At 34.2% G+C, this 16,074-nt stretch overlaps 1 protein-coding gene across 1 annotated transcript in view; it reads right to left on the bottom strand.

Moving 5' to 3' along the window:
- Nucleotides 1–236: 236 nt before the first annotated feature.
- DARS (aspartyl-tRNA synthetase) overlaps nucleotides 237–16,074 on the bottom strand; it is a 63,818-nt gene continuing 47,980 nt past the window's right edge. The window contains exons 9-16 of the mRNA XM_004674689.2: nucleotides 15,553–15,687; nucleotides 12,243–12,390; nucleotides 9,347–9,493; nucleotides 6,563–6,605; nucleotides 4,682–4,762; nucleotides 3,626–3,737; nucleotides 2,883–2,954; nucleotides 237–821 (exon numbers count right to left, since the gene is read on the bottom strand). Of these exons, the coding sequence (XP_004674746.1) occupies nucleotides 730–821; nucleotides 2,883–2,954; nucleotides 3,626–3,737; nucleotides 4,682–4,762; nucleotides 6,563–6,605; nucleotides 9,347–9,493; nucleotides 12,243–12,390; nucleotides 15,553–15,687 (830 nt within the window). The 3' untranslated portion in view covers nucleotides 237–729. The remainder of the gene's footprint in view (nucleotides 822–2,882; nucleotides 2,955–3,625; nucleotides 3,738–4,681; nucleotides 4,763–6,562; nucleotides 6,606–9,346; nucleotides 9,494–12,242; nucleotides 12,391–15,552; nucleotides 15,688–16,074) is intronic.

Here is a 16,074-nt window from a genome sequence, read left to right as displayed (position 1 = left end):
TCTATGCTTATCCTTCTGAACTTATGTACTGATATAAATAAATATTATACATATATCAGTCTTCATTTGTTTTTAGTTACTTGCATAGCTCAGTTGTGTATTTTCTCCCTCAAAGTATAAAATGAAAGAAATAACAATAAAAATGAAATTACAAAGGCAAATATAATTAGCTTTATAATTTTATTGAAACTCAAGCTAAAATTCAACAATTTAATAAAATATTGAATATTTTCTGACCAGTATTTTCTCATGCTTTACATGATTTCTGGGATTTTTTTAGAATTGACTTTCTGCTTAATTTTTCATGGTATGCCAATTATACAATCATTAAAATCTCAGAGATATTCCTAAAATGTTATTTCAATGTCAGAATTTTATAAAATAAGATTAAATATCGAGAAATTTAAAACATTTATTAGTATTATGGCCATTTTTCACAGTGGTTATGAAAAGAAAACTATACAACCATAACTTCAAAATTGTTGACATTTATTGTAGTCATACAATATGAATTTTTAACATGAATTATTCATTAAAACGTTCAACTATTTCCTACAGAAGCATGTCCCAGGTTATAAAAATCTTGTTTTAAAGTAGTCTGTACTGAATTAATCCAGAATTATGGCACTTCAGAGAAGACATTTATTCTATTGCATATTTTAAGTACTTAAGGTACAGCCCGGTCAATAGCAGATTACTGGGAAGACTAAAAAAAAATCACGGCTTTCTTTAAGGAGTAAGTCGTTTTGGATCACGGGGAAACATCGAGGTTTGACGAACATTGTGCAATCCCAAAAACAGCATTGTTACTCGTTCCAATCCTGGAGAAAACAATGTAAGTATTAATTCCTTTTCAGAAAATTTCTCAAGGTCTTACTGAAAACTACCATAAGATATGACTGATAAAATACTCTTCTTTTTGGGGAACAAAAATGACTCCTGTGATTTTGAGTTTATTTTGGGTTGATTTCAGAAATACAGATGATGCTGTAGAGTAAGAAAAATAAATAAGATATCCTTAATTGTATGAATTCTGTGAAATGTGAATTATAAATCTGTGTAACTAAAACTTAGGACTTAATTAAAAAATAATTTATAATCCTGTGGTTTCAAATGAGACCAGATTCTAGTTATGTAGTCCAGGCCATCAGAGTGAGAGCCATAAACTTACTCAAGGAAGTTTACTAAGAATGAAATTTCTGGCAATTTATTGTAATTCAATAGACATATATAACATGGTGGTTTGTTGTTAGTATGAAAGACTAGACACTGATTTTTATATGACGTATATTACTGACAAAAAAGAAAGCCAAGAACTCTTTAAAATACAGAATAGAATTAGCAAGTAAAATTTTGTGTGTGCAATTTAATATATATATTTTAGTAAAGTTGTAGAAGACTAATATATCAACAAAGCAAGGTTAAAGAAAATTTTAATACAGGAACTTTTAATTTTAAAGGAATATGTTACTTCTAAGAAAAAATACAAAAGAATCAATATTTTTATTGCTATTACTTACCAAAAACATATACAGATGTAGATTTGAACTTTGTATTTTAGTAACCTAACACTAATCTAAAAAGCCAACTACATATCCCATTTTACTCTCAAATGTTTGCTATGAAAAAAAGGTAAAAGTTAAAATACATATTGTCAATCAACATGAAAGTTTGTAAAAACTGCACCTTATTGAAAACGTTAAGATAAAAATCTTACCTTTCCCATTAAAACTTAAACAGAAGCTGATTAATAAGATTATGGCATATGCTTTTCAAGACATTCTATGCAGTGGTAAAAGAATATAAAAACTAGGTATTGATAATGAATTACAAAATATAGAAAGTGAGCAATACAAGGAGCTGATAGTTTATATTGTATGCTATAATTTGTGTAAAAAATATTTTTACAGTGTGTAATTTTGTATGTGCAACATCTTTGTAATGTAAAAAAAAATAGAAAATCTAGTTTTCTGTAAAGAAGTGAATGCAAACAGTTCTATACCCTTTTTTTCTATACCCTTTTAAGTTTAATTTTTAAAAGGAGTTAACCTATTCCACACAAACCTAAACCAAACAAAAAACTTTAATGAAACTATACATTCAGAATTCTTTTTAGGAGTCTTTGATAAGGACATTCTAAACTTCTTAGTATTTTACATATATTCTGGAGGTTGTCCTAAACATCAACAAAATGTTATATTAAAAAAAAAATTAGCTACAATCTGAGTTACTTGAGGGAAATCTTTAATTTGAGTGAGTTTATTCACTGTAATCTGAACTCATAAATTCAGGGAAAAAATAGGAGACTCAAATTATAAGATGCTTTTTTAAGAGAAAAAGACCTTTATTGTAACATGATTTTAGAATAGCCAAGTTCACTTTTCATTTTGTTTCCTAGAAACCAAATTTTCATTTCAATGTAACTAAAAAAAATTATTTTTAGGGGTCTCCCAGGTGCCCAGGTTATCTAGGTTAAGTCTCAGTGCTATCATTATAAGGCCTGAGATTGGTCCTTCTAAGGAGCTAACCCACACATGGAGCAGCCAAGTCTTCTCTTGTCTCATGTGTCACCAGCTGCTTGCCTTAGCAGTTACTTCAGTAAATCCACTGTTTCTCATGAATTCTCACCCGCCGTACCTATGGCCTACACCCCAGTTCTTATACACAATAAGTAAATAAATCTTTTAAAAGTAAAAAAAAGAAAAAAAAATTCTTGTAATTCAGTTTCTCTAATACTTAGGACTTATAAACTTTTGTATATAAGCAATAACAATGTCCAAAATTTTGATGCTAACTCTAAAAAAATTTAGTTAACACCGAATGAGCATGTTAAAAATGAAATATGGTTGGAAATATTAGTTATAATATTAAAGAAATATTACCAATGCCTCCACCAGCATGAGGAGGGGCTCCAAAGCGAAAGGAATCGATATATGCTTTAATTTTCTCCAAATCTACAAAAAATAAAAAAATATTAAAAAACCAAACATAATTTATTATTTTATTTAGCCAAAAGTACAAAAGCGATTATTGTTTAATAAAGTTGAAATCAAAATTTCTGGGAAGTCTTTAGAAAGTGTTATTTTCTAATTTGAAAAGATATACTCACTTGTTTGCTCACTGCAGCAATAACCAAGATAAGGAAGCAATCTAAGTGCTCAACAATGGATTATTGGATAAAGAAAGATGTGGCATATGGACTTCTACTCAGCTTAAAAAAAAAAAGATGAAATCTTGCCACTAGACAACATGGATAAAATTGGTGGGAATTATGCTAAATTTAATAGATCAGTGAGAGAAAGACAAGTATCAGATACCTTCAGTCATAAGTGGAGTATGGGATAAAACCAAACCAGAAGAAATCCTTGGACTACAGAACTGAGACTATAAGGCAGGAGGTGAGTAAAGGTGGGTTTCATCTGAGGGAGCAAGTGGTGGATGGTGCGGCTGTGGTGGATGATTGTTGGTACTTTGGTGAGGGATATAGTATGGTAATAAACACTGGAAGAGTTGTGAATTATAATACTAAAACAGTGGAGTAAATCAACATTACCTCAAAAAAAAAAAAACACAAAAGTTATTTTCGGAACATACATTACCCTCTGAAATATATTTAATTACTTACCAATGCCATGATGTAAAGCTCTTTCTGTTAGCAGCTGGGGATCATGTATTCTTTGAGCTCCTGATAGTATTTCTTCTCCTCTCATGAACATATCATAAGAGTTAGACTCTTTCTGCAAGGAAAACAAAAAACACACTTCAAGTGGCTATTATTCTATTTCTATTAGGCATGTGGAAAAACAACTTACATTAAGACTAAGTCCTTTTTTTTCTTACCATTAATATTGAAACCTGCTTCAATAATGTGTTTATCTAAAACAGGGTTAAGCTGATAAGCACTTAATAATACATTCTATCACATTTTGTGTCCCCCCTTATTCCATACCTCACAATGACAAATCAGAGCACTGTATCTGGCTTTTTAAGTTCTTACCTAACTTTATAATCTGAAATATTTTAAACTGATATTTTTGGGGTCACTTTTAGAACTTCAAATTATCAACAAGTGTTAGTTTTTAAAAGTTCTTTTTTATTTTAAGGAAAATAAATCAAACATCAATTTCGGGACGAAACATTTACAACAGCTTAACATCCCCTATCATGTTTTAATTAACGTTTCCTATCTATCAATAAGCCAATGGTTCTTAAACTTTTATACCTGGAGCAGTAGCCTCAGTATTTACCTGGAACTTGTTAAAAATGCAAATTATCAAGCCCTAGCAAGACCAAGTGATCTGATTGATGAAACCTAGCAAATCCTATAGGTGATTCTAATATACTAAAGTTTGGGGACCATCACAATGAAAAACAAAGGTCACAAGACATTATTTAGAATAAACTGTTATAATGATTGGTTGATGTCTGCCATGTAAAGGAATATTTATGTTACTTCTTCCTCATAAATCTTTAAAAAAAAAAAAGCCCATAAAAATTAAATTTAATATAAGGTCATAGATTAATTACTAGGATAGTCCAACTTCACAATACCATTCTGACTTGAACTGAGAAACTAGTAGTAAAACAAAAATGATATATACATAGAAGCCAAAATTACTAATGAAAACCATTATTCCCATTGTACAATTTAACTATAACACAAGTTAGAATGATTACTTACAGGATTTCTTGGATCAGGCATGGTATAGAAAGGTCTTACAGCCAAAGGATATTTATCAAGAATATAGAAATCTGTATCATACTAGAAAGAGAATATGTACAATTAACAGAGATTTCCAAAAACTTTAGTGAAAATAAAAAGGAAGCTAACATACTGGTAATTAACTGTTTTTATATGTAAGTTGTATTCTTCAAAATTACTGCAATTACACTGAGTATATACTATAAGAACTCTTACTTAAGTTACATTTATATCTTTAACTATTTTGCCATGTTATAAATTCTCCCAATCCTTGATTTTTTTAGCTGTTGATTATGAAATCATAGTAAAAATATTCATCTTCCTTTGGACAAGTATCTGGGACCCTCCTTGGTGGCACGGGGTTAAGCCTTAGTGTTATCACCACAAAGGCCTGAGTTTGATCCATCCAGGGAGCTAACCCACTATGATGCAGCTGACCTCTCCTGTCTTGCTGGCTGCTCCCCTTAGCAGTGTGTTTCAGTAAATCCACTGTTACCTGCTTTGTGTCTGGTCAATTCTCACCCCCTGCACCTCTGGCCTACACCAAATTTCTTCTATTAAAAAACAAAAACAACTATAATTGAAAGGCATAAACAATATTAAAATAGTACTTGATATATGACCTGGACTTAAAAAGAAATCAATTACATTTCAACTGCTTGGATGTTAATAATTTTTGGTATAAAACTAGAAAATAGAAGGAATGTTATCAGCTGACACAACATTACAGGGTCAACTCAATGTGAGGTTTCAAAAATATGCCTGTTTTCAACCCATTAATAGTTTTATGTGCAACCAGCAGGAGTTCAAAGACTGTATTCATTTCACTACACAGTTCTCTTATTTTTTTGAAGACCACACTAAGTTTAGCTTTCATTTCCTTTGTAATTTTATAAAATGAGATAGGAAAGTAGTTTTCACATAAGAGGCAGAAAGGAAAGATTCATTTTCAAGATTCAAGCCTGACAGTAGGGGTACACAGGAAAGACTGTTTCTAAATAATTTCTTCTTATCTGAAGTCTAGTAACAGGGAGGTCCCAAGAAAAGGGGAAGTTTCAGGTTCCCTACCCCACTCAAAGGAGGGTGGAGCTGAGTAGAGAAGAATCTGAAGAGGAAGGATGCAGGATAGAGGAGAACTGAAGAAAACACATGGAACAGAGACATGTGAAGAAGTAACTATTGTTTTTGGCCATGGACTGGATGAAAACAGACGTGGGTGGGAGACCCAAGTGGAGGTTAACTGTGGCAACATTTAACTTGATTTTGATTTTGCTCTTTTCCTCTTAAGACTTGTCTGGCCATTTCTGACCCTTTTCTATGGGTACTCGCTGGAAGGTGCTTTAGACTTAACAGTGGGCTTTCAGACCTTGCTTTGGGCCAATCCCTTTTGGGTAGACTTTTACCCACGAGGGGATGAGTAGCTTTGGGTGTGTGACTATATTGTTTGTCTTTTCTGTATTGCACACTAATTTTGTTGAAGTTCCTTTCCATTAAAGGTTTATATGTTTTGATGCGGCGGATAACAGAACCTAGTTAGAGTGGGCAGGTTTGGGGGTACAGGGGTGCCCCTCTCATTGCCCTGTAATACTTCTAAACAATCTAACTACACTGCACTTTTAGAGATATCTCAGTACATTTTAGTACAAAATTCAAGTATCAAGTTGCTAAAACAGGCAATGCCTGTTTGAGTATTTCCTTAAGGTTTTTTTTATTGCTGCTGTTGATAATGTATTCCTTGGTTTCTATTTATTCTGGAATCATATCATTCTAGGAAGATCATTTCCCACTGCAACTTTTTTGTAGTACCAGGATTATATTTCATATTGAAAGAGAGAAGTCACGTATGTACAAGAGTCCTACCTTTTCTTTCACCAAGCGTCCCAACAGTTTTTCATTTGGTGTACTAAAAAATAAATGAAATCAGATGTTTGAAGATCAAATTGTAACTTAAAAGAGATTTAGGCTAATGAGGCGCCTTTTCTATTTGAAGTTCTCAAAAGGTAAAAATTAGCAAAAATGTGAAGTTGTCTATCCTGCTCCCTTTTTAAAAATAACTACTGAAAATCACTTATGAATGTGCCTGGTACAGTGATTAAATATTTAGTAGGTTCTGTTCAATACTTACTTAATAAAACTATAAATAGTAATTCGTAGTCAAAAATAATGTGGATGAAACAATTTCTTACAATTATGTATAATAAAAAGGTCACTATACAAACAAGCTATTCTTAGTTCCAGTTCAAAATGGCCTCTCCTTTTGTTTATTTTTTAATCAAAGGTTTACAAAACTAAATTAAATATTTTTAAGTCTTTACAAAATTCTTAGTGCCAAAAGTTGCTATTGGCTTCTATCCTATTTCCAAATAATTAAAACATTCCCAACTTTAAGGTTCTTTAAAATGTCATCAAGCAATGTAGAGAGTACTTGATATTTAACAATGTGTATCTTTTTGTTAAACAAAAATCAACAAAGGATTTTGAATTGTCCTTAAAAATGACAATAATCTGGGCCCTCCCTGGTGGTGCAGCGGGTTAAAGCACAGCACTGAGAAGCTAAAGCCACTTCTGCATGAGTTTGATCCCCGCCTGCCCCAGAGGTAACCACATGGCGTGGCAGACCTCTCCTGACCCTCCCGCTGCTCCCCTCAGCAGTGTACTTCATCCATCTGCCTGTTCTGTTCCCCACTCTGTCTCTGGTGAAGCCTTTCACCGCCCCTGAGCCTGTACCCCAGGTCTGTATGCACAAATAAATAAATCTTAAAAAAAAAAAAAAAATGACAATAATCACTCCTATTCCTACCTACAACATCCATTGTTATAATAATGGCTTATCTATCTGTCTATCATAGTTTATTTTTATATCATTTTGTGCCTTTTTCCATCTCAGCTGTAAACCCTGTGGGCTTCCCATCACCAGATCACCCGTGTGCCATCACCATAGTCCACTGCACTTCCCTCCCCCACAGTTTTGATCCCATTCCACCCCTGTAAAATGTCACTGATATACAGTTGCTTATTATTATTTTCTCCTCTGGTCCTTTATACTCCTGCTATGAGTGAAATCATCCAGTATTTTTCCTTTTCTTTCTGGCTTATTTCACTAAGCATGATTTTTTCCAGCTCTAATCATGTTGCTGCAAAAAGCATGTGTTTTTTTTTGGTTGCTGAGTAATATTCAATTGTGTATAAATACCACATCTTTTTAATGCAGTCATCTACTTTTGGACATTTGGGTTGTTTCCATGTCTTTCCAGTTGTAAATAAAGCAGCAATAAACAATAAAATAAAGCAGCAACAAACATGGGGGTGCAGGTGTCTTTTTGAATCATGGGGGTGCAGGTGTCTTTTTGAATCAGTGTTTTTGTGTTTCTTGGGTAGAGACCTAGCAGTGGATTGTTGGGTCATACTGAAGCTCCATGTTTAGCAGTTTGAGAAACCTCCAAACAGTTTTCCATAGTGGTTGTACTAGTTTGCATTCCCACCAGTAGTGCAGGAGAGTTTCTTTCTCTCCACATCCTCACCAACATTTGTTACTGCTAGTTGATTTAAGATGTGCTATTCTCACTGGTGTGAGGTGGTATCTCCTAGTGGTTTTAATTTGCATCTCCTTTATTATAAGTGATGTTGATTCAACATTTTTCATATGCTTGTTGGCATTCTGCATTTCCACTCTAGAGAAGTATCTTTTTAGCTCTTCTGCCCATTTTCTGATTAGGTTGTTTATTTTTGTTGAGTTTCATCAGTTCTTTGTGTATCTTTGTGATCAATCCTTTATTGCTAGTTTTGTGTGAGAAAATATTTTCCCAATCAGTGAGATGGTTTTTTTGTTTTTTGTAATGTCTCTTTTGCTGTACAGAAGCTCTTTAACTTGATATAGTCCATCTAAGGTATTTATTTATTTTCTTAAAAAAAGATTTATTTATGCATATAGAACTGGGTACAGGCCAGAGGTTCAGGGGCGATGAGAGGATTCACCAGAGATAGTGGGAAGCAGAACAGGCAGACTGACAAAGCACACTGATAAGGGGAGCAGCAGGCCGGGCAGGAGAGGTCTGCCATGCCATGTGGTTCACCTCCCTGGCAGGGGATCGAACTTGTGCTATAGTGACTGAGGATAGATTCATAGTGCTTCAGTTTAACCTGTTGCACCACCAGGGAGGGCCCGATAGCTTATGTATTTAAATTCAAAATGCTTGAGGGCATTCCCTGGTGGCACAACAGGTTAAACTGAAGCACTATGAATCTATCCTCAGCCACTCTATAGGAGTTTGATTCTCTGCCAGGGAAGTGGCCCATACAGTGGCCCTCTCCTATCTTGCCTGCTGCTCCCCTCAGCAGTGTTTTTCGGTTTATGTGCCTGTTCTGTTCCCTACCCTGTTTTCCTGTGAATCCTTCTCGCTCCCATACCTCTGGCTTGTACCCCAGTTTTCTATGCATTAAGTAAACAAATCTTAAAAAAACAATACATTAAAAACACAAAAACATAACATTCTATTTTAGACTATATGTTAAACACTGTCATATTACCTATTATATAAAACTAAGGTTTGTCAGCTGGGTGGAAAAAAGTCATTTATTAACAATATTCATCCTTTCATATTTTAAACTTAATTATTAAAGTTTTCAAAAATCATAAAGACAAACCTGAGATCTTCTTCATCTCCCATTTCAATTCCAGCTTCCCTAAGCATTGCCAATGCTTCACAATACTCTAGTCTTAATGTTGGCTCCAAAAATTTGAATGGTTCACATGGGAACTGTTTATTCACCGTCTGAACTTCAGTTTGAAACCTAGTATAACAATAATTTGGGTAATAAAAATGTGAGGTAAATGTTTCCCCCCACAAGAGGTCGCTATGACAATATATAAAATCACTTCTTCACTCAAGTGTATTCATCAAAAAAAAAGTGTTATCAAGAAATTTAGTTAAAGAATGAAATTTAAGGGGCCTCTGTGATGGCACAGAGATTAAAGTTTCAGCACTACCAAGCTATCTCTAGCCACTGTGGCATGAGTTAAGATTCCCAGTCAGGGAGCTGACTACCCACACATGGCAGAGCAGACTGCTCCTAGCTCATCTGCTGCTCCCCTCAGCAGTGTATGTCAGTAGAATGCCAGTTCTGTTCCCCAGTGTCTCTGGTGAGTCCTCTCACTCCTAACTCTGGCCTATACCCTAGTTCTTGTATGCATAAATAAGTAAAAATAAATCTTTAAAAAGAATGAAATTTAAGAACTTAATTTTTTTAAAGACATTTTATTTATTTATGCATACAAAAGCTGGGGTGTAGGCAACAGAGCGGGGAGGAGAGGAGAAGGGTTAGAGGAGGGGGCTGAAAGGATTCCCCAGAGACAAAGTGGGGAGCAGAACAGGAGGACTGACTGAGATACACTGACAAAGGGAGCAGCAAGTGAGACAGGAGAGCTGTACCATGTGTGACATCTCCCAGGACGGAGATCACCTCAAGATGCAGTGACTGCTGATAGCTTCATAGTGCTGAGACTTAACCCCAAAATTTAAAGTATACCATTTCTCAGTTTCATGTTGTTTGTCACCACAGTGCATTAAAGAATTAAGTTTATAATTTCTATCAGATAATTAGAAAAATGAAAATATCTACTTTGTGAGACATTAAAAAATGACTTTTTTAATCCTTTAACAACACTTGTTAGCATCAAAACCAAATTAATGAATACTTTTTTAAATCTTCCTCCATTCTTATTACACTATTTATGAGTGCCAATTTCTTTCCCATCTGAATAATTTGTTACAATAGTGTCTATCCTCTAAACATAGGTACAAGACAAATGTTTACTGCAGAGAACTGCTATGATTTCATTATGATTAAGAAAATATATTTTTGTTAAAGTATTTATGGAGGAAATGACTGCTAGGATATTTTTCTCAAAATAATAGGGGATTGGACCCTCCCTGGTGGCACAGCGGGTTAAAGCACAGCACAAAGAAGCTTAAGCCACTTTCGCATGAGTTCGATTCCCGCCTGCCCCAGAGGCGACCACATGGCATGGCAGAGCTCTCCTGACCCACCCACTGCTCCCCTCAGCAGTGTACTTCGTTGATCTGCCTGTTCTGCTTCCTGCTCTGTCTCTGGTGAATCCTCTCACCCTCCTCATCTCTGGCCTGTACCCCAGTTCTGTACGAATAAATAAATAAATCTTAAAAAAAAAATAATAGGGGATTGACAAAATGAGTAAAACAAAATTAACATGATTTCCCATAGCTGAAATTGGGGGACAACTATCCTGAGGAGAGGAAGGTTCATTAGACTAGTTTCCTTTTTTATGTGCTATGAAATTTTCCATAATTAACAGAACTGGAGAAAATGTGTATATCACATGAAAACAACAAGAGATTAAAATACTACCACTTCCTGACTGTTCTTAAAAACTGAAAACAATAAATAAAGGATAGTCATTGATTACTCAAATCTTGACATCAAAAGTGCTAAGAAGACAGCCTGAATGTGCCTGATTTTATCTGAAATATTTTAGGGGACAAAAAGTTTTTTTTTAAAAGGCTGTCTAAAAGGAACTAGTCATCAAAGGTACAATGAATGCCTGGGAAAAAATGGGTGCTATGCTACAGTATTTTTATAACATCAATGAGTAATATCTGTGTTCTTAAAATTACTCACTAGATTTGTGGAGTAAGAAAGATCCATAATACTTCTGAGCTCTTTTAAGTATCAAAAAAACATATTCTACCACATCAACAACTAAGCTGAATTAACGTTCTTAAAATTTTCAAATATAATCCTCAGTTATGAAAATGCTAGATAAGTGTATTATAATCTAGTTATTGTTTGAAAAACAGTCACAAATATGGAAAAAGGGATCTCTTGATTGTACCTGCTTTCCATTTTATTTTCCTACTTCCTGGTTTAAACATCCTAAGAACTTTGAATGATCTTTAAGGGAGAAACTATTGGCCAGTTTAAAGTGTATATAAAGTGAATATTTTATATAGTGTAATTTTCTGAACATCTAGAACATGTCTAATATTCTGTAAATGCTCTCAATATACCAGTTTAATCTTTGCTTATAATTTGATCTAAGAATTAACCATTCCTGACACAGGCTTAATATACACAGACAGATCCAACAGATTAGAAAATAGTAGACTGAAGGGACATTTTAACCTCTGAGGTGAATAATAATTATTATCCTCAAATATAACAGCTCAGGAAACTGAGGCAGTTAAATAACTTGCAGAAGGTTAACACAGTTGTGTAGCATTGCTGGGATTAAACTCAAGTTACCGGAATCCAAATTCTTAAACACTACCCCATATTAAATCCTAAATAATCTGCTAGAAAGCAACATATATTGTTTCCTGAGATATTCAGGATGTCAGCATAAAGGAAAAAACAAATATAGGCAAGCTGTTTGCAATCTGATAAACTACCACCAAGACACTGCATATTTATAAATCACACACCTATATATATATATATATACACACCGTCAATGAAAAACTTTATGTGTTTCAATTTAAGAATTCTTTATTTTAAAGATATGTACCTTTTTTGAAGTCCTTTAAATATCTGCACCAAAGTGTCAGCAATTTCTTCTACAACTTCATGGTAATGGTAATTAAAAGCCATTTCAATGTCCAAGCCAACAAATTCAGTCAGATGTCTGTGGGTATTTGAGTCTTCAGCTCTGAAAACTATAAATTCATAATAAATGCCGGTGTTTTTAATTTTGGAGAAGAGGGGATTAAACACAAAATTGTATGTACTAGAATTTAAATGACACCATTTTCTTATCGTTACAGTGTTCAAAATACCTTTTCCAAAGTCATTATTTGAGCTTTTTTAGATGGCAAATTCATTACAAACTCTTACAGTCAGGTAGTAGAAGCTGTAACAAATGCGAATTAATAAATGAGACTCATTGAACCCCAAAGGAATGTAAAACCCTAAAGTGCCTTTTCAATAATTAAAAATAGATTCAAAGTAGTGAGTTCCCCATTTTATTAAAATTTGACTTAAGCTAAGTGAAATCTGTACAAATGAAGGAACATTATGCATACATTCCAGCCATTACCTCAGCACAGCTCTTATTATCTTCACTGCACTTTCTTCCTTTCCAGGTTTCCTGACTATAGCTCTGCTCCAACTTTCACATTGCTACGAGATTAATATTCCTATAACACATCCTTGCTTGGTAACTCACAAAGGTTCCCAAAAGACTACTATAATAAAACCTAAGATAATCAAAAGTCTAAAATCTTTACGCTTTTATAATTTAATCCTACTCTATATTTTCCATTTCTTCTTAATACTAGTCTGTTTTTATTTTCTTCAAAAATCCTCCATGCTTTTTATTCATTTTGTTCCCTATGACTGAAATGTTACCTCTGCTTGTATCTCCTACACTGTACCTAAAGCCTTTTCAGTCTGAATTTTCCTTCATGGTAATTCTAGTAAACTCATTCTTTTCTCTTTTACACTACCTATACTATACAAACACCACCAATCTGTGAACTGTAAAGCAGAAAGTGATTATTTGTTAGGAAAATCAATTGATTGAGCTATGTAACTGCTATATGTATACATATCTTTTTTTTTTTAAGATTTATTTATTTATTCATACAGAACAGGGTACAGACCAGAGGTGCAGGGGGATGAGAGGATTCACCAGAGGCAGAGTGGGGAGCAGAACAGGCAGAGCAATGAAGTAAACTGCTGAGTGGAGCACATGGTGTGACAGGAGAGGTCTGCTATGCCATGTGGGTCACCTCCCTGCCTGGGGATCTAACTTGTGCTGTAATGGCTATGGCTAGCTTCCCAGTGCTGCGCTTTAACCTTTTGTGCCACCAGGGAGGGCCCTGTATACATGTCTTAATTTTTCTTGGGGCAGGGACAATGTTTATCCTCTTGTCACTTGAGGAATGAATTGCAAATCCCATCTGCAGTACCAGGGAGTTTGTGAGACCTATAGAATCTTAAACCTAACCCCAGATTTACTGGTATTTTAACAAGATTCTAAGATGATTAATGTGTACATTAAATTTTAGAAGTGCCAGTTGAGTTTTCCATTATGTACATGGTATCCAGTGTTAAGGTTATGTATGCATCAGGTATTCAACAAGTAACTAAATCAGAAAATTAGAGAGAGAACAGATGAACTAAGTAAAACAAAAAGGAACTTTTAGGCTGTTCTGATCAATTAGTGGTCGCAGAAAGGAAAGGGGAAAATCAAAGAATAGGAGACAGCTATATAGTGAAAGGTAAAACTGGACTTGTAGTGATTAAATAAATGCAATATATATACATGTTGACTTTTAGTGATGCATACTTGAATCATAAATAATGTCAGAATGCAATTTATTTCAATAAAAAATTCAGGGAATTAAAATGTTAAATGACTTTGTCAGCTTCTTTGTTACCAAGTATTTAAATGTTATCAAGCTATCAAAAACTTACATTTATAGTTTAAGTAGTAAAGAATGAATTAAAACTGTTTTTTGTCTATAATTATCTTCTAAAAAAGTCTGCCTCATTACTATGTATTTGATTGTTAGCAAACATATCTTAATCTATTAAATATCAGATATTTTAATAATTTTTTAAATATTTAATTTATTTGTATATATTTTATATCAGGTGCAGTCCCCACAAAATTCCCACCACCAATTCACTGTGTACCATCATCCCCTTAGTCCCTTGTGCTCTTCCTACCCTTGTTTAGTAATTTTTAATGGATTTAGCATATCATCAATATGGAGAACAGTACAAATAGTAAAACAATAGTTTTGAAATAAAGTTGGTAGCAAAATATACAGGGGTATATATATTTGTAAATTTACAACAGTAGGGTCCTCCTGGGTGGCCCAGCAGGTTAAAGCACTGCACTAAGAAGCTTAAGCCAATTCGGCATGAGCATGAGTTCCATCCCTGCCTGCCCCGGGGAGATCCACAAGGGGGTGGGGGCATCCACATGGCGTGGCAGACCTCTCCTGACCCACCTGCTGCTCCCCTCAGCAGTGTACTTCAATGATCTGACTGTTCTGCTTCCCACTCTTGTCTCTGGTGACTCCTCTCACAGCCCTTGCACCTCAGCCTGTACTCCAGTTCTGTATGCACAAATAAATAAATCTTTAAAAAAAAAATTTACAATAGTAGTTAAATGTCCATAAAGGACAACAAAAAATATTATTTGAAAGACTATTAACTACCTTTTCTTTAGTGTTTGTGGAGAGGTGTCCTAGTTATACTTAAGTATAATAAATAATGTATTTCAGAGGCTATATATTCCAAAGCATATTTTTTTTTAAAGATTTTATTTATTTATTCATACAGAACTGGGGTACAGGCCAGAGATACGGAGGGTGAGAGGGTTCAGCAGAGACAGAGTAGGGAGCAGAACAGGCATATCTAGGAAGTACACTGCTGAGGGGAGCAGCGGGGGGGTCAGGAGAGGTCTACCACACCATGTGGTCACCTCTAGGGCAGGAGAGGATTGAACTCATGTGGAAGTGGCTTTAGCTTCCCAGTGCTGTGCTTCAACCCGCTGCGCCACCAGGGAGGGCCTCAAAGCATATTTTTAAAATGAAATAGTTCCAAGGTAAAAATTTCTTCTGCATTCCTCTGCAGGAATATAAATTAATGAACACAGTGTTTAAAGAATTACTGAGCCAGGTTTTCTTACTTTTGGAAATGTCCACTCAAGTACATTGCTTTTCTCTCAAAATCTATTGTTTATATAATGACCAAATAAAAGAATTTAAGTTTCAAAATATCTGTTGTTTCTAAATGTGTTTCTAAAGCATAACCATGGTCCAATGAATGATTTTTGAGAAATCTGTTAACTGCGGAAACCTTACCTGGTCCAATGCAGAAGACTTTCTCAAAATCGGCACAAATGCACATTTGCTTATATAGCTGTGGGGACTGAGCCAGGTATGCATTATTTTTAAAATATGACACAGTAAATACATTGGCTCCTCCTTCACTGGCAGCTAAAACGTAAATATAATTATTGTAAGGTTATCATGTAAACTTGTAAAAACAGTTTATACTTTTGATTCAAGTAGTTCATTAAAAAAAGAAACTGGGAAATAAAAAATTGCAAATAAACCATAGTCTATGTAAGTCTTATACCTGAGTCTAAATGTTTTAAAGATTTATTTCTTTGTTTTACTTCTTTGGATATAAACACTCCCTTTCTGCAATAGATTTTGCCGTTGTAAAAACTTTTTTAAAAAGGAAAAAAGATAGTCTTATTTTTCTAATTACAGGAATTAAATGTTCACTTTTTAATTTATAACTAAATGTCATTTATAACATGTAATTTAATACAGTTTAAGCAACTTTAAAAAAGTAAATTGGTTAAGTTTCTCATGTAA

The sequence above is a fragment of the Condylura cristata genome, unplaced genomic scaffold (assembly GCF_000260355.1).
Source record: "Condylura cristata isolate star-nosed mole 26May11 unplaced genomic scaffold, ConCri1.0 scaffold00002, whole genome shotgun sequence".
In the NCBI taxonomy this organism is placed as follows: domain Eukaryota; kingdom Metazoa; phylum Chordata; class Mammalia; order Eulipotyphla; family Talpidae; genus Condylura; species Condylura cristata.
The sequence above is the reverse complement of the archived record's forward strand: the minus strand, read 5'-3'. Positions and strand labels throughout refer to the sequence as shown.